Source organism: Dromiciops gliroides, chromosome 3 (assembly GCF_019393635.1).
Source record: "Dromiciops gliroides isolate mDroGli1 chromosome 3, mDroGli1.pri, whole genome shotgun sequence".
Classification (NCBI taxonomy): domain Eukaryota; kingdom Metazoa; phylum Chordata; class Mammalia; order Microbiotheria; family Microbiotheriidae; genus Dromiciops; species Dromiciops gliroides.
Genome location: NC_057863.1, coordinates 93,556,103 through 93,575,347, shown reverse-complemented (window position 1 = coordinate 93,575,347; position 19,245 = coordinate 93,556,103). Strand labels below are relative to the sequence as shown.

At 41.3% G+C, this 19,245-nt stretch overlaps 1 protein-coding gene across 4 annotated transcripts in view; it reads right to left on the bottom strand.

Annotated features, from left to right (window-relative positions):
* ENOX1 (ecto-NOX disulfide-thiol exchanger 1) overlaps positions 1 to 19,245 on the bottom strand; it is a 697,060-nt gene that overhangs the window by 11,466 nt on the left and 666,349 nt on the right. For all 4 annotated transcript variants that reach the window (XM_043998993.1, XM_043998992.1, XM_043998994.1 and 1 more), the window contains 2 exons: positions 15,917 to 16,019; positions 3,332 to 3,417 (listed from right to left, as the gene is read on the bottom strand). In XM_043998993.1, coding sequence (XP_043854928.1) covers positions 3,332 to 3,417; positions 15,917 to 16,019 — 189 coding nt within the window. The remainder of the gene's footprint in view (positions 1 to 3,331; positions 3,418 to 15,916; positions 16,020 to 19,245) is intronic.

The following is a 19,245-nucleotide window of genomic DNA, read 5'->3' as shown; positions in this document are numbered from 1 at the left end:
ATTTCTATTCCTGTGGCATCTTGTCTATTTTCTACAGTTTTTTGAAGATCCCTGGCAATGGCTTAGAAATGACATTTGGAGATTACCTGGGGTTATAGTTCATCTTCAGTCAGGCAGCAAACTCACTGAGGGCACCAGGGAGCTCTGTTATCATCTTCTCAGTTGTCTTAGATTGCTGCTTTACCATGGACTAGTCACTTCACCTAATCCTATTGCTGGAGACCCAAGTTTTCTAAGGTCTAATTTTAAATGAATTTATCATCCCCAGAGGTTGATGGAGAAAACAGTGTAAAGCCTGTCTACCTGAAAATGGGTGATATACCTACTGAGCAGCCTACGAATGGAGAAAGAAGATTCCCTACCACTCTATCCTCAATATAAGTAAAAACCATTAGTTCAATTATTCCCTAAGGGAAAATATATAATGATCATAGAATTATAGATTTACAACTAGAAGGAAGCTTGGAGGTCATGGAATCTAATCCCCCTTATTTTATAGATGGAGAGACTGAGGCTGGGAGAGATGCAATGACTTGCCCTGTGCCACAAAGTGAAGAAATGTCTGGGGCAGGATTTAAACTTAGGTCTTCCTGACTCAAAGGCCCACATTTTATCCACTGTGGCACTTACAAACATTAACTTAAATTAATGTTGTAGAAGACCCGGGGTTACCGAAGTTCTTGGGAAAGTGTATTCTTTGGTTAAAGTTGTTTGTTGCTAAAAGCTACTTGCTTCTCTTTAATAAATGCTTCTCTTCTCTCTCAGGATTTCCAGAAAGGTAAGAAAAGAGAGGCTCAAGATGCCAGGGAAAATGATATTAAATCAAGTCAACCAGCATTTATGTGACGAATATGTGTCAGACATTGTGCTAAGGGGTTGGATGGGCAGAAGGAAAAAAGTAGGAGAAATTCTCCATACTTTACTGGAGAAAAATAAAGTGAATTTCTTACAGCTTGTACCACACCTTCATGCTTATCAACAACTATTTATTGAGAAAACTGACTATGTAGCTAGTGTTATGTATGCTGTGGGCATCCACATGGGTATCCCATGGCCTCACAGGAAATGTAAATCAAATGTTTGTTTGAATTCTGGCTGTTAGGAGGGACCTTGTGAATCATTTACTCCTTAATTGATAGCTAAGGAAACTGAGGCCTAGAAAAAGAAAATTACTTGTCCAGGGTCCCAGTGTAAACCTGGCGTTAGAACTCAGGTGTGCTCACTCCAAGACAAGGAGGATATTTCCAATCCATCAGACCCTCAAGGCAGGTGATTCATCTTACCTTATCCCATTCCACACCTCCCTCAGCCAAGAAAAAAAAAATCATGATTTGCAGCATTGAAGAAAACTCTTTACTGCCAATAATGGCAGAGAGTTCTAGACTGTCCTTGAAAGTGGAAGGTCAGACCCATGCAGGGATCCTAATGGCTTTAAGTCATAAGATGGCTTCTATTAAAAATAGAACACGAATGGGGCATTAATTAGTACTAAACTGAGATTGCTTAGAATTGGGCCAGATTTTTCAGTGTGCGCTTCAGGTCAGAGAATTTCTGAGTTTGGGGCCTTTCTCTACAGACCAAGCTATCTGAGAGATGTCTGTAGATAGACAGATTTCTTAAGGATTTTCCCACTGCTTTCACTTTGCATTCATGGCTGGAGTACTTAGTCCCTCAAGGACTGCAATTGGCCTCCCTTCTTTGTTTTGGCTTTGTTTCTTTTCTTTTCTTTTTTTTTTTTTTGGTGAGGCAATTGGGGTTAAGTGACTTGCCTATGGTCACATAGCTAGTAATTGTTAAGTGTCTGAGGTCGAATTTGAACTCAGGTCCTCCTGAATCCAAGGCTGGTGCTCTATCCACTACACAACCTAGTTATCCCTTGGCTTTGTTTCTTGAGAGTCATTTGCATTGATGATTTATTTCTCTTCCAGTTAGGAACTCTTCCTCTTCCTGTTCATATATGGTTCTCTACATTTCATAAATGACCATGCATTCTATCTGGGTAGGAATGTGGCATGAGGTCTGAGCCTTGCTTTTGTATGTAAATAGGACTTGAGAATTATCCAGTTCACAACTTCCTGACTCAATGTGTGACCCTAAGTGGGGCAGGAGTTTGGATCTTTCAGTTCTGTAGTCATCAATTAGCCTTGCTTCTCTGGCCTTCTGGCTATTACCAGGGCTTCTATGAGCAACAATTTGGCACCAATGGGCTTTCCCATAGCATTGTCCACCCCCTACGCACCTTTCTTCAGTATTCTTGTAGGACCCTCATGTATTGAGAGAGAAAGCAAATTCAGGGCCATCAAGGAAGCAAGAAATGTTTTAACTTCCAGACAACAGAATGTCACCATGGTAGGCAGGGGACCAAAAACCCAACAATTGTTCTCCTCTCTGATCCTGAAAATATATTTCTTGTAACTTTGAAAATAATACAAGGGGCAGCTAGGTGGTACAGTGGAAAAAGCACCGGCCCTGGATTCAGGAGGACCTGAGTTCAAATCTGGTCTCAGACACCTGACACTTACTAGCTGTGTGACCCTGGGCAAGTGACTTGACCCTAATTGCCTTACCAAAAAAAGAATAAAAGAAAGAAAGAAAATAATACAAAATCCCATTGACCTTGATTAACACTGTCTACAAGACAGGAGGAATTGAAGGAAAGGAAGTAGGTATTCTTTTTAACTTGACCAACAATGCATCAAACAATGTAGGACCCAAGTTATTTTCTTAAAATCCATGTAATGTTTCTGGTAGCTTTAAATGATTGCAAACTAGGGGGCAGCTAAGTGGCGCAGTGGATAGAGCACCGGCCCTGGATTCAGGAGTACCTGAGTTCAAATCCGGCCTCCGATACTTGACATTTACTGGCTGTGTGACCTTGGGCAAGTCACTTAACCCCCCATACCCCCGCAAAAAAAAAATGATTACAAACTTAGGATCCTTTAGATGTCAATGGAAATTCTGTAGCCGGGAGGCCTGCCAGTATGGGCCAGGGCCGATGCCCTAAAGGGAGCCCTTGACTGATTTCTCTCTTGTCTTTGAGAATCCCTTGGCTAACCTTACATTTTACATTCCCCACAAGCTTCCCCAAGTAATTTAGCATCTGCTTAAAGTCATTGTCATTTCAGATAACAGTTTGTTCTACCACAAAGACAAAGGCAAGTGAAGGAAGGCAGCCCGCCTGTCTGCCAAAGAATTTGGGCACAAGGGAAGCGTACAAACCCCATTTCCCCACTACATCCCTAATGGGGCTTCATGCGGAGTCCACCTGCCGTCAACAATCATGACATTCTGTATTTAGGCGATGAAAGCCCTTTAGATAAAAACCATTTACCTTTGAATCCAGCTGCTGCATGTATGACCAAAGATATTCTATATTGGCTCCGAAAGGATGGACGTGAAGAAATGTTGATATGATACCTGCATGGAAAAAAACAAAAATTGGACATTATTAGAGACACAAATAGCCCTAGCCAAGGAATATCACCTCTCTCACCCCGTGACCATTTTGTCAGGCTGAGTTATGGCCCTGTTATTTCTAACAGCACTCAACAAACACTAGATAACAACAAATTTTGAATACGGTAATGGTAACAGCAAACAGGATTTCTTATCTATAGGAAGGTAGCAGTTAGAAAGCTAGGGACCAAGATAATATATAGATGAATAAAGGTATTTCTAAACAAAGACTCCTGGAAGCATTTCAACTACCAATTTTATGCTTGATTTACCAATATAAAATTGTAGTTATTGGAAGGATAGAATTATGGTGTTTCTCTCCTTCAATGGATGCTGCAGTGGGAAAAGGGCTCACTCAGGCAGCTGTGTCAGAAATCACAGGGCTCCAAAATTTCCTAATAATTATATAGTTGCTAGCTACAAAAAAATATTTAATCCATATTGCCACTGCCTGCTGCTGAAGGAAGCCCAAATCCTTCTTGGTGCACTGGCTTTTGGTGGTGGTTGTTGTTTAAAAAAGGGAGCCCAGTTCTGCCTCTCCTCACCGTAATTTATAAGAACATTTTAAAAGGTCTAGGGGAATGAATGGTTTAGTTGGAATCAGATGATAAATGGAGAGCTTTTTCCATCATGAAAATCAACTGTCAGCATTGTTTTGACAGATGAAAAGCAGGATGTTGGTCTTAGCATTGCTGTGGAAAGCAATCCCTCCCCACCCATCTGACTCCTTTTCTCCCAAATTAAAAGAGCGAAAATAAGGAAGGCTCATCTCCAGGAACTCTCTGTGGTTAACTGTTGAAAAGTCATATTCAAATGAACATTCCCCAGCTGTGTCTGAGTGGATTTCTTAATGAACTATCTGTTGATGGACTAAGAGTCATGTCCTCAGGAACCAAGCAAAGGCTGGAGCTGTAGATCTTGCTAGATGAAAGACGGTTGAGTGGAACAAGCCCTACTTGATATGGATCACCCTGTAAAGGAGATGGGTTAACCTGGATCGATGTGGGTTTGGCACTGTGGATGGTTCTTCCCCTTTCTTCTTTACTATTTTCCGGGGTAAGGACTTTGGGAAAAGTGCCCTGTATAACCTTGTACTGGGAATTGAGGTCCTGAAGAGTTTATAACAACTGAGTCATGAGTAATTGGATTAGGGAAAATCAGCATCCTGGACTAGGGGCATAGTTTTTGGACCAAGATGGGTGTGGGCCCACTGTTGGTAATGTGATTCTCTCTGCCTAACTAAATATTTACATTTCTCATAATGCCTTTCCTAGAGCTGGAGTAACTTCATAATACTTGCCGACTAACTGACTAATATGGACATTTACCACTAGGAAACAAAATTCAGGTGATCAATTCATCTCTAATACTTAATGATTTTCAGAGAAGAGGGTCAAAAACATATCTCCCTCCAAGTCACAACAAACTTAACTTTTTTCTAAAGATGAGGTGGTTTGATGCTTGAAAAGTCCTATATCCATTTAGTAAAAAACAGAAAAATACTACCCTCAAACTAAGCAAACTCTGCTATATTGACCAGATGCAATAAAAAGTGGCAACTTAGGGTGCCATATCATTATATGGAAATGTCTGAAAGAAATATCATTAAGTGGGGGAAAAACCAAAATGAAATAAGTGGAATAAATGCCTTGGAGGCAGGGACCAGTTTTTTTATATTTTATTTTTGTATGGTCAGTACCTGGCATAATACTTTACAATACCTAGTAAATCCTTAATAAATGCTTGTTGATTGATTGGTTTGTAAATAGTGAGTACTTAATTCATGATTGTTGGATTGGGCAGCACCACACATAATAAAACACACATGTATATTCCATTAATAATCAATCAAAAAACATCTTTTTTTTTTTTAAGTGAGGCAATTGGGGTTAAGTGACTTGCCCAGGGTCACACAGCTATTATGTGTTAAGTGTCTGAGGCCGGATTTGAACTCAGGTACTCCTGACTCCAGGGCCGGTGCTCTATCCACTGCGTCACCTAGCTGCCCCAACAAACATCTTTTTAAGTGAGTGTAATGTACCAAGTATTATGCTAGGGGCCAGGGATGCATATTAAAAAGGAGGCCTGGCCATTAAGGAGCAAAAAAGGAACCACAAAAGGAAACCAGAGTTAAAGATGCCGTCAAAGAAATGGGCAAGTCAAATGGAAAGAGCAAGAGACAAGTAACAGACAGTCTATGTGCTCCATGGGTATCCTTACATCCCGGAGAAAACAAACAAACGAACAAACAAACAAACAAACAAACAAACAAACAAGGAAGGTCCCCACAACATTGGGTAGACCCCCTGGGCAAACTCGTGGAAGGCCTTGAAAAAAGAGCTGCATAGAATGAGTAGACATGGATGGGTTGCAATCTGCACCAGTAGAGAGTATACCCACATCATGAATCAATTTAGAAGAGAGTATAGAGTGATAGAATTAGTTTAAAGTTTAATGACGATTAGATATTTTTCTGTAAAGTTGCTTAAATCCCTTTAAAAAGTAACTTATATAATACTCCTGTTTACAACACAACCCTTCTTTGCGTGCCTCCTCAAATGTCACCTAAAAAGCCATTTCCCATCGTAAATTCTACTACCTTCCTTTTTTCTACTTGATAATTCCTTCCTTCCTTCCTTCCTTCCTTCCTTCCTTCCTTCCTTCCTTCCTTCCTTCCTTCCTTCCTTCCTTCCTTCCTTCCTTCCTTCCTTCCTTCCTTCCTTCCTTCCTTCCTTCCTTCCTTCCTTCCTTCCTTCCTTCCTTCCTTCCTTCCTTCCTTCCTTCCTTCCTATGTTACCTGCTACTTAAATGATCAGTGAATTTTACTGACCCATCCTTTACCTTACCAACTGGGCACGCTTCACCATAACATTTGTTATTTGGGCCAGGGGTGGGGAATAAACAGGTCAGGTGGAGAATAGTGGGGTATGGGAGGAGTCAGGACAAACAGAGCTCAGGCAAGTGGGCAAAGAGGGCCTTGAGAAGGTGGCAGATAGCAGGATGGCTGATGGTTAAACAAGATGGTCTGACAGTAAGGAACGAGAGTACATTTATCAGCTCAGACACTGAGGAAGGATGGATTTACGAACACTGAAAGCTCCATGGACATTACTGATTCTACCTATGTGCAAGTTTAAAATTATGACTAGCAATGTTAGGCATAGTGTTGGTTATTAGGCTAGCAGGATGAGAGCAAGCCCCTTGAACTCCCTGGGCCTCCAGTTCTTTTCTGTAAGATAAAGGGGTGGGGCAGGGGCAGCCAGGTGGCGCAGTGGATAGAGCACTGGCCCTGGAGTCAGGAGGACCTGAGTTCAAATCTGGCCTCAGACACTTAACACTTACTAGCTGCGTGACCCTGGGCAAGTCACTTAACCCCAATTGCCTCTCTCTCTCTCTCTCTCTCTCTCTCTCTCTCTCTCTCTCTCTCTCTCTCTCTCTCTCACACACACACACACACACACACAATAAAGATAAAGGGGTGGGACAAGATGTTCTTTGAGTCCCTTTCACATCTGAAGTTCTCTGATTTTATGATTTTATGTCTCTTAGTTTATATAACAAGCAGGAGATAATAAAGTGATAAGGAACCAGCTGTCTAGTTTGACCATTTTCCCAAAGCTATTAACCTAAACTGGGCCAGAGCCAGATATCTATCAGCATGAGTTCTGGTTCATTCTCCATTTTAACAATGTCCAGAAGTGTCCAGCTTCATGGAACTCTGAGGATCTGGGTTGGAATAAAAAACAGTGAGCCATTATATCCCACACACCTCCAATACCTGCCAAATCTAGCATGTGGCCTATACGATGAAATGAACAGACATTCAAAAACTCAAGAGTTTTTGGCACTGTATCACTCTGTGCTATGTCAGATTGACCTAAGGAGGGTGTGAACATAGAACTATCGAACATAAAAAAAAACCTACTCAAAAATGACCTGTTGAAATAAAATCCTTTTGTATGTCAAGCTGTCCTCACAAGTGGTGAGTATAAAAGGAAACTGCAGCATTGAGAAATGCCCCAGCAATTCCCAAACCAAAATGAATTTTGTGGGTCAGGCTTCCCCTGCTGAGTACTCATTGCATACCTAAATGCTTAAAGGACATATAGTTTCATTAGTGTGCATGTTTCTTCCCCTCTGGCAATGTAGAGCTCAGTCCCTCCTGGATGCAGAGGATGGTCTTGGGGAGTTGAACGATGCCAACATGGACATGAGCTTCTTTGGACCTGGCTAGGCTGGTGCTTGGACAACAGGTCAATAATAGCCCATTACCAAGTCCAGACTCAGTCTCTCCAGCTTAGTAGGAATGACATAGCTCTTGAATTCATGTAGCATCATCTTTGGAAAGCCAAGGTCACCTCCATGCCACAATGAGACACTAGCACATAATTCCTTCTGTTTTCATTAGGAAGGCAATGAATTCTCTCTCTCCTCTATAAAATTATGGGGTTGGACGAGATGTTCTCTTAGATCCCTTTCAACTCTAGAGTTATAGTTCTTTGGCTGCAAATAACAGCAGAGACAAATAAGTGAGTGACCTTAACCTCATCAATTTTATGTATAAGAGACATAATGCATATGTACTGACATATGCAATGCAAAGGACTTATTTCCATGAACTAGTCATAAGTAAGTCTGGCAAGTCTGATTTTATGCCTAGGCAAACTTATTTCTATAAAGCTGAGTTGATTTTGAGGATTTTCAAGTAATAAATAATAATGTCAGCTAAATGACACAATGGATAGAGTCAGGAAGACCTGTAAGGGACTAAAATTCTAGCTAGTCTGTCTAAGATATCTAATGAGTGGTCACCAATAAATTATAAACTTTAGCAAGAGTTTAGACTTTTAAGCATTTATTAAGGAGAATAAGAATTTGGTGAAGAGAAAGAGAAAGGCCTAGATTCATCTATCTATTAAAGGGAGAGAGCATTCCTAGCTCACTTCTCCACCTGAGTCCCGAGGAAAGAGCCTGAGAGAGCCAGCGTCACCCCTTCTTCCTCCCACCAGCAAACGTCACTTCCTGACTCCAAAGAAAAGCTGCATGGCCTTGCCCTCAGAGGCCTTCTCCTCATGGTGGAACTTTCCTACAGTAAGTCTCCAGCAGGTGGTGTCATTCCAATTGTTACAGACCTGAGTTCAAATCCAGCCCCAGACATTTACTAGCTGTGTGACTCAGGGCAAGTCACTTAATTCTGTTTACCTAAGTTTCCTCATGTGTAATATGAACTGGAGAAGGAAATGGCAAACTATTCTGGTATCTTTGCCTAGAAAACTCCAAATGGGGCCACAAAGAGTTAGATATGACTAAAATGACTAAATGATGATGATGCCACCAATACTAGTGAACACATTAGAACTATAAGGTTGTATAAAGGACTTTACATATGTTATCTGATTTTATCCTCACAACAACCCTGGGAGGTAGTTGTTATTATTATTTTCATTTTACAAATGAGGTAACTGAAGCAGAGAGAGGTTAAGGGGATAAAAGGATGGAATAAGCACTTACTAGGTGTCTACTAAGAATCAGGAACTAAGCTAAGTGTTTTACAAATATTATTTCATTTGATCCTCACAACAACCCTCTGAAGTTGGTGCTATTATTATCCCAATTTTATACTTGAGGCAATCAGAATTTAAGTGACCCACCCAGAGTCCTGCCCCTAGTAAGCATAAGAGGCAAGATTTGAATTGAGGTCTTCCTGATTTTAAGACACTCTATCTACTCCCTAGTTACTAAGAATTTAGAACATCCTGCTGTTTAGGAAACTGTGTTTTCAGTCCCGTGGAGCCCATATGCTATAGTACCAAGTCTTCTACTAAGCTACTAGACCACATCCTGATGTCCTCAGGTGACTGACAGATCATAGCCTGAACTGCCAAGGGCACCGAATGGTGGTGGCATTGCTTTGTTCTGAGCCCTGCACTGCACTAGTCACTGTAGACATAAAGACAAACATGGAATACCACCTGTCCTCAAAGAGCCCACATCCTACCGATTCTATCAGTTGGTACTTCCTGGTCATTAAATGTCCTTACATCCGCCTCTACCCTGAGCAGGTTCAGGGGTTATGACCATGGTCCCCTGGGGGTTCCAATTACCCTAAGGGAGTTTTTCAGAGGGTGCAGGATTGGGGAAGAGGACTTCTTTGGCTGAGAACATCCATCATTCCTTAGACCAGGAACCACCCTACAGATCCATTTGGGCTTCTCGCCTCTCCAGACCCACAGCAGTTCTGGATACAAGCAAATCTCCTCCTCTATCCCAGGCACCATTTTGGCTTTGCAAGCTCTGAGGATCTGGGCCCCAAGTGACAAAGCACATATTATAAGGAGGACTGGGATGACTAGGGTGTGGGGAAATAATTTTCAGTATACTTGGATATGCATTACAAAGAAAAAGGCACAGTATAACAATATTCTCTGTACTGAGCCATTTTGTCACTTCAGTTAGTACTTCTGGAAGGCCCCTTCCCTACTGGACTCTGCTGCCTATCTTCCAGTTAATGTGGATTTAAGTTTACAAGGATTCGGGTTGCTCAGCAAGCCTAAAGCATAGACACACTTTTTTTTTCTAACTAAAGATAAATTCATTTGCAATTGGAAGACTAGGGGGCAATGGAGGACACCAAAGAAAAACTAAGTCACCCATCATTCCAGGTTTTCATTTTAATCAACTTTCCAGTAAGCATTTTATTAAAGTGAGAGAGACTCGATTGGAGCTTTGTTTCCCAGTCCATGCCCCACTCTTTCTAGTAAGACGTTAACAAGAGGGGGTGAGGGTGGGGGAATGCTTGAAAGGGCTGGCAGTGGGAAGCAAAGGCCCTGAAAAAGCAAGAGTCAACAATAATTCAATGTTTGAGGGGGGTTGGTCAATAACTGTTATTGCCCTGTCCCAATCCCTAGTTGATTTGGCTATTTATAAAATATTCATGTAATCCTGCCAAAACCAGCAAGCTTTTATTGAGCACCTCCTATATGCTAGAAAGGCAGCTAGGTGACTCAGTGGATAAAGCGCTGGGCCTGGAGTCAGGAAGATCTGAGTTCAAATGTAGCCTCATGCAGCAGCTAGGTGGTGCAGTGTATAGAGCACCGGCCCTGGAGTCAGGAGGACCTGAGTTTAAAAATCCAGCCTCAGACACTTGACACTAGCTGTGGGACCCTGGGCAAGTCACTTAAACCCAATTGCCACACCAACCCCTCCCCCACAAAACCTCCCCACAAAAACAAAGGTAGCTTCAGACAGTTACCAAGCCGTATGACCCTGGGCAAGTCACTGAACCCTGTTTGTCTCAGTTTTCTCATCCATAAAATGATCTGAAGAAGGAAATGACAAACCACTGTGGGATCTTTGCCAAGAAAACACCATGAACAGTTGGTCCACAGGGTCACGAGGAGTTGGACATGACTTAAAGACTGAACAAGAAAAACATATGCCAGGTATTGGAGATGCAAAGACAAAAATGAAACAGTTCTTCTCCTCAAGGAACTTCCATTCTCCCACAGGGAAACTGTATATACACAAATAAGTAAATACAAGACATACTCAAAAATATCCAAATGGGTCTGTGATGTTGTTGATGTGGACATTCCTTCCCAAAATGCAGATTCCATCCCATGGACATCTGCCCATTCTTGTCAATGTCCTCCCATGGGGTTGCCATGGGGGGGGTGCTTTGTCCTAATACTACAATGATATCAAAGAGTACATGGCATATCCAATGGTTACCTTTGCTCTTGACACATAACCAGTCCATCATTTTTGTAACCATACATTTTACATGTGATCAATTTTGGGTAGAGATGCTAAACATAATACCAGTTAATTTCCCCACAGGCTAAAGCTAAATGCTGATTGTGTGATGTACAAGTAAGGGCAAAGGATAGAAGAGAGTAGGATATACCTTCCCCGATCTCAGCGTATTTCATACCTTCATTCCCTAAAAGCTGTAGAATGCATAGTGTGGTTCAAAAACACCTTAATTTTCCGTGGTGACACCATCTTGCTCAGAGTAGCTTTTGGAAAGCTTTACAAATGTAGGGATTTTAAGGTGTTAAGTAATATAGATAATGCAACCAAGTCAATAACAATATTGATAATGGCATCAGTAAACTGTGTACTTCCAGTGAGCGTTCAGGGGAAATGACCTATGAAAGGAGGGAGAAAACCAAAGAAGGACCAAAGCACTTCCTTTACCCCTGAGTGGTCTACACTATGCAGAAGTATACAGAGTAACGTAGTTTGTTGTAGGCCCATTCATTCCCTAAAGCCCTAGTGGGGGAAATCACCCCTTGTCCCACTGAACAGAAGAAAAACATTAGTCAAAACTTGACATGTTTTCCAGTATAAGAATAAGCCAGTTATCAACAACATGTGGGTTCACTTTGGGGTTCCTAGAACTGAGAGAAGATCAGCATGTCTTATAAGGCTTGTGCCCGACATGTTATTACAGCTGTATATCACTGGAGAGAAAAATAATTGGTTTTCCTTGGAGTATCTCTAAGCTGATGTCATATTCAATAACCCTGTAGTTGAAAAATCTATATATGATGGATGAAGTTTGGACTATCTTTTAAATTTAATTCCTTCTGAGCCAGCTTCTTAAAGGCCCGGTGTACCTGTCATTTTGAGGCGCCTTGAAAATGCAACTAGGAGCTACTTTTGCCAGATAACCAAATATGGAAAAGCCATTTGTCTAACATGAGCACTGGTCTCGTTGCTCACTCTTAACCATTCAACTGAGGAGCCAATCCAAACTTGGAACCCTGCGCTAGAGTTACTGCCAAGACTGGGCTCAGATCAATACTATGGATCACAGAGGAAGGATGGGCTCTTCCCTTGCTCTGAACTGAGAATTCTGTGCCTTTTAAACTTAATTCATCCTAATAGTTGAAATATAGCGATTTAAAGCCCCACGCTTAAATTTCATAGACATTACTCACATTACTCAGTTATCTTTCCTTTTAGAGTCAGTGTCCTCACGGACACATGACCCTCAGGAGTCTGGCTTTTAATGTGCCCAAACTAGACAGGAAACTGAAATTGATGCCCCCTGAAATTGATGCCTGCTCACCATAGCTTGACATAGTCAGGCGAAAGGCAGTTGTTTCCCCTGCCCTCTCTTTCTCAAATGACCAGTTTATTTTTATCACCCAGCCCAGATGCAGATCTGGGTTTGGAGTCAGAGAAACCTTGTAGGTCTAGTCCAGTACCAGGTCATTTTTGATCTCAATCTGCCCCTCCAGACATCTGGAGGCTAATATTACACTCTTGGGTACACCTTGGGGAGGTCTAGTTTGACTGAAGAGCAAAGCTCAAACTGGGGATTAGGTTGTTACTTAGGGACAATACATAATGAGGGACACTTTTAACTCTTGCCTTTTCCTAAATGTGCATGTTTTCTTTTTCTTTTCTTTTTTTTTTTTTGTGGGGCAATGAGGGTTAAGTGACTTGCCCAGAGCCACACAGCTAGTAAGTGTCAAGTGTCTTAGGCCGAATTTGAACTCAGGTCCTTCTGAATCCAGGGCCAGTGCTTTATCCACTGCACCACCTAGCTGTCCCCAAATGTGCATGTTTTAAAAGAGGTCAGATGATGTAATGGAGAGAAGAGTTGGTCTTAGAACCAAGAAAGACTTGGGATTAAGACCTGCCTCTTCCACGTGTGTGACCTTAACCTTTCAGTGCCCCAGGTAACCCTCTAAGACCACAGGTCACACAGAAAGCTGCTGATCTGCACTGGCAGAGAGTGTTTCTTGTCTTGAAAGTTCCCTATGGTGTTCTCATCACAGATCTAGTCCCTGTCCCTTATATAGTGAAATGCTAGAAAATTCTGCTCCCTGTGAAATATGTACTTCTTTTGTGATAAGTCAAATCACATGTATTATAGTGAAGGGAGATAGATAGTACTACACCTTTATGGGCTGATGACAGGAAGAAAAACAGGTTTTACCAACAATTCTCTTTGTTGAACAAATACAGTCCAGTTAACAATGGGACAGCAGAAAGGAAGCTCTCATGAATGACAACCTGTGGTTAACTCTCCTGCTCCCCAGTCACTAGGGCTGTCCTGTTTGTAATTGTTTCCCATTTACTTTGCACGTATTTTGTATTTGTTTATATGTGTACATGTTATTTCCCCCTATAGAATGTAAGCTCCTTGAGGGCAGGGATTATTTAATTTTTGTCTCTGCACCCCCAGTGTACACAGTAGGCATTTAATAAATGTTGTTGAGAGAATAAATGAATGTTCTTTCTACAGGCCAAACTGTCCCTGATGTCTTCAGGGTATGTAGGGAGGCAATTTTTTGTTAGTTTTGTTTTTGTTTTTGGTGAGTCAATTGGGGTTAAGTGACTTGCCTAGGGTCACACAGCTAGTAAGTGTGTTAAGTGTCTGAGGCTGGATTTGAACTCAGGTCCTCCTGACTCCAGGGCCAGTGCTCTATCCACTGCGCCACCTAGCTGCCCCAGGGAGGCAATTTTTAAAACTGCTGATGGTCCACAAATGCTCCATCCAGATTCTGGTCAGGAGAATCCTTAAAAGACCCTGAATCCTAGGGAGACTTTGAGTCTTACCCAGGATTCCAGGGATCTATGGTTTGGGAATGACTCATGGAGGCTGTTGCAGACTGGAGAGACTTATTATGCAGAAGCTGACACTATCATGCCAAGTGTACTGTACTCCAAGTTGGAGGGCCTGGGTTCGAATACTAACTCAATGGGCAGCTAGGATAAAGCACTGGCCCTGGAGTCAGAAGAACATGAGTTCAAATCTCACTTTACTAGCTGTGTGACCCTGGGCAAGTCACTTAACTCCAACTGCCTTAAACATTCAGAGCCATCTCCAGTCATCCTGATGTATATCCTGCCACTGGACCCACATGGCTTTGAACGAGAGAGTGAGGTTGGTGACCTTGCACAGCTCTCCCTCACTTAAATCCCATTCACTGCAAGTCATGACATCCATCATGGTCCTCTTCGAGAACAAGGGATAAACAATAACAACTGACTCTGGGTAAATAACTCTTTGAACCTTTCCTCATCTGAAAAGTAGAGATAATAATACTTCTGATCCCCACCTTGCAAGGTTGTTGGGAAGCTCAAATGAGTTAATGTATTGTAAAACACTTAGTAAAACTTAAAAAATGATAAAAATGCCTGTGATTGTTATTTATGGTCCTATCAGACAAATTAGTTTAGCCTTGCAGATTTCATTCCTCTATTAGATTACCAAGTAATGTTCAGTGATAGCACAGCAGAAGTTTCATTATTCTGGAACCCACTAACTTGACATTTATAATAATTTGGGCAAAGGATGAGATGAAGTTTACTTTGGCAATATTGTGAAGAAAAACTTACTGAAAACAAGATTGGGTTAGTTCCAGGTTGGGGTGCGCTAGAGCCAGCTCCTACTGGGCTCACAAGAGCTGATTGTTAAATTTTTCAGTGTAAGCTGTGAGAATTGGAATGGCACCCCTGCTGGAGAGATACTGTAGGGAAACTCCACCATGAGGAGAAAGCATGCGATTTAGAGACCATGTGACTTTAGCGTCTGGAAGTTACATCTATAGAACCACCTGTGGGACTTGTCAATCAGAGGTACCAGCCAATTAGCTTGGGGCTCTGTGTGTGTGTGTGTGTGTGTGTGTGTGTGTGTGTGTGTGTGTGTGTGTGTGTGTGTGTGTGTAAACCTTTAAAAGCCTAAACTCTTGCTGAATTGATCAGTGATTTTAGCCAGCTTTCCCCACAAGACTGGGAGGGGGATTAGAACCCACAATTTAGATTTTAAACAGCACAAAGCATCTCCATCTTGGAAATCAGCAAGTAATGAATCGGGGCCTGATTTATTAGTTTATTGATTGTTTATGTTTAAGAAAGAGATGAAGAAAACATTACTAATACAGATTAAACTTAAAAAGTGTGCCGTGTGTTTTTGGAGAGCTACTTGTTTGTTAAATACTGAACATAATACTGGTTCTGGTTGATGTAAAGGGAAAAAATGTTTTCAAGTAGTCAGTAGTGTCCATTGCTATTTAAAAAAATAACATGCTAATTATATATTTTTTTCATTAAAACCAGGCTCAAAGGTCTTCTAGGTAATACTTTGTTGTCCTTTCTTTGCTATATGTATTTGAAAGTATTAAACCTATATTTCTTCTAGAATAGATTAAAGGGAAGACGTCACTTCCCCTAAAAGAGGGTAAACTGAGAGGCAGCACCCCAGTCAGGAAGCTGTTGTGAAATATATTCCACTACCTAGCTGCTTGACCTTGGACAAATCATTTAACCTTTACACGCTTTCATTCCTTTGTCTTTAAGGGAGTTTGGAGGGTGGCCTAGAGGATTTCTAAGATTCCTTGGCTGTGTCTCAGGTCTGTGTGGGTGTAAACTGAAGAGTACATCTCCATCTAGGCTTTGACCTGTATCCTTACAAGGTATGAGGAAAGTAGAGCTGCCTTACCGATAAGCAGTGCCTCCTTCTCCGACTTTAAGCCTTGAGTCCGTTTCTCGGTATTATTCTCTCGGTCTTGGTTGACTAATGCCACAGTCAGCACATTGATTTCCTTTTCAGAAACAAAAACAAAATATAAGTTCATGTGAATTTCTTACATTTTGATCAAAACTAACCTGTTCTTTTAAGTGCTATAAAGTAGGTTTTTTATTTGCTTTCATTTAAAGCCGAGGAACAACTACTCCCAAATAAATGATCTATATCCTGAACAGCAGAGGAGCAATTCTGAAATCCAGTCTCTGACCTGCAGCCCCCACCTCACAGAATGAGTGTCCAAAAATACCAAGTTTAGTGTTACTTCTTTCAAGCTTTGTTCATGGGGTTTTTTTTGTTTTTTTTTTTTGTTGTTGTTGTTGTTTTTTAGGCAATGGGGGTTAAGTGACTTGCCCAGGGTCACACAGCTAGTAAATGTCAAGTGTCTGAGGCCGGATTTGAACTCAGGTACTCCTGAATCCAGGGCCGGTGCTTTAACCACTGCGCCATCTAGCTGCCCCTGTTCATGTTCTGATTAAACTCTGTTAGCAGAAACCATATTCAAGTGGAGCTGGTATTACTTTTAGTACCCGTGTAATTTTGAATATGAATGGAAACTTTTCTGGCAAACCATGTTGCAGACTGATTTATAATACTGTGCTAGTAACTTGAGAGAGGGAGGGAAGGAGGGGGAGAGAGGGAGGGGAGGGAGGGAGGGGGAGAGAGAGAGAGAGAGAGAGAGAGAGAGAGAGAGAGAGAGAGAGAGAGAGAGAGAGAGAGAGAATAAGAATGATAATGTGTGTGTGTATGGAAATAGGGGCTTTTGAAAGACCAAGGTAATGGGAAGCTTTGATATAATTGTTGTTCTTGCTGTTGAAGTCAAGTGTGGAAAGATCCTTGGACACTACTGCAGGAGGTAGATAAAGACAAGGTTGGAAAATTCTTTTCTTCTGGAAACTAAAAATGAAGAATTTGTACAACAAGCCAGTAACATATTAAAACATCAAGGCCAACTATTCTAGTTCTTTTTAAAAGCAGTCATGGTTTAAAAAAAAAAAAGGAAAGGATTTAACTCTTACTTTCCCAAACCTATTCAACCTCACTATGAGCATAGCAGCTATCATCAGAGAAAATATAAATTAATTGAATTAGCTTTATGGCTAAACAAAGAACGATTCTATCTTTGAGAGGGGTAGTAATAATACCATGACACATATTAAAGGTTGCTGAACATTCTATGTATATTAGCTCATTTCATCCTCATGACAATACTGATATTATTTCTCCCATTTTACAGGTCAGAAAACTGAAGCTGAGAGAGGTTAAATGATTTGATGGAGTCATATAATGAGTGTCTGAGGTAGGATTTGAACTCAGATCTTCTTAGACTGCAAGTCTAGTACTTGAAGTACTATCTACTAGATAGTAATACTACTTAGTGCTATCCAATAGAAAACAGGTTCTATAAAGAGTGTGGGTGAATTTTAGAGGGAAAGTATATGGTTCAAAATAAGTTAATCTTTAAAGTGAAATAGATTAATGAAAAGACAAGAGATTGAGAGTCTAGTGGAGAGGTAGAGAAATCACTAGATTTAGGGGGAGGTTCATGGAAGGGATAATTTAATGGAGGGTGGAAAAAGCAGAAGGGCAGCTGTTTCTGGGGTCATAATCAATTGGAAGGTAGAGATTTAGGATATGGAAAGGAAATCAAGGTTTTCAGAGATATTGTGGGTAATGACAAGGATCAGAGTTATCAGCTGAAGGTTTGGGAAATTGTAGAAAATGAACAAAGAGTAAATCAGAAGAGAGAGTGAGGAGGTATAGAGTGAAGAGGGCTTATTTTGTGATGGTCCTCTCAGTATAAAATTAGTTGACATGTGGGTATCAATAGGTGACTGAGACTGATGGAGGGGCAGGTACTGGTAGGGGACATGGGTCCCCTAGGTGTAGGATAAATGTTTTTGGTAGGCTTAGACTCGTGAGTTAAAGACCATGAGGGGACAGGGTAGCTAAAGGACGTTCCAGTCATGGGTGAATCCATGACCACAAGCTGACTGGCAGTTCCTAGAAGTAATCAGAAATGACAGTCACATAGCAAAGTGCTTAAAAACACAGAACAGACTCACAAGTTTATGTGGATCAGAACAGAACATTTTGTATAGAAGGAGCCCAGGGAAAGCACTTATTTCCTTTGGGATGAGGCAGCATATGGTGATTCCTGATTATGCTGTCTCAATTAGAGCTTGAGAAAGATTGTGAGTTCACTCCCTCTCCCCGAGCTAGTGGGGGTCAGGCAGCCTGCCGAGCCCCATCAATAACAGGCTCTCCAGGATGGTTAAGAACAGCTAATACCCAGGGGGAAACAGACCCAGATTTTTGTGCCTTGGAAGGGAAGAGAAGGAAGGTAAAACTGAGCCAGGACTGTGGCTCTCCAATAGTCTCATAACAAATAAAAGAGATTTGATGGACAAGGGGATCCTATTAAACATGAGATTGTATTAATTAAAAGGAATACAAATAAAATCTAGGGCCAAATATGGTCAGTATATTTTCAGGACAGACTGATACACTTATATATGGGATAATAAGTGATGACACATGAATGACCATTTTAAGTTGAATAGGAAGACTGGGTGGGGCAGTGTCTTGAGGGCCACTGAGGAGTACAGAACAACTAATTAAGGGAAGTCAAAGATACAAATCCATCAACACCTTCAAGGAACAAGTAAGAAATGGCAAAGGCCAATGATGCTGAATCCAACCAAATGAGTATATGCCACATGTCAATAACTTCTAAGCCAGAATCAACAATAAATCAACAACCATTTATTAAGTGCCTACTATATACCAGGCACTTTGCTCATTGCTGAAAACCAAAGGAAAGAAAATGTCTCCATATAGGGAAGGCCCAATGGATTTTATTGATTCACTTATGAATTATGGTCCTGAAAGCAAGGTATGTGCTCAAACTGTTTATTGCCCACCTGGGAAAAAGAGAAACCAAGGTATGGTGAGGGGAGGCGAAAAAAAGTTTAAAAAAAAGGGGAGACAGACCCCTAACTTCTCAATCAATGAGCTGAAATCTTCTTTTCTTTGGATATAATTCTTGAGATTGACAAGTATAGTTTATGTTTTGGCCATTCATTTGCCACCACGGACCACTGATGGTTGAACCAGGTGAACTTGTATAGCTCTGAAGGAATTGGAAGACTCAGTGCTCAGCTGTAGAACAATTCCTGGCTTCCTTTGTCATGCAGTTTGTATTTTCCAGTGGGTCTGGATTAAACCCTGAATTCACAAGACAG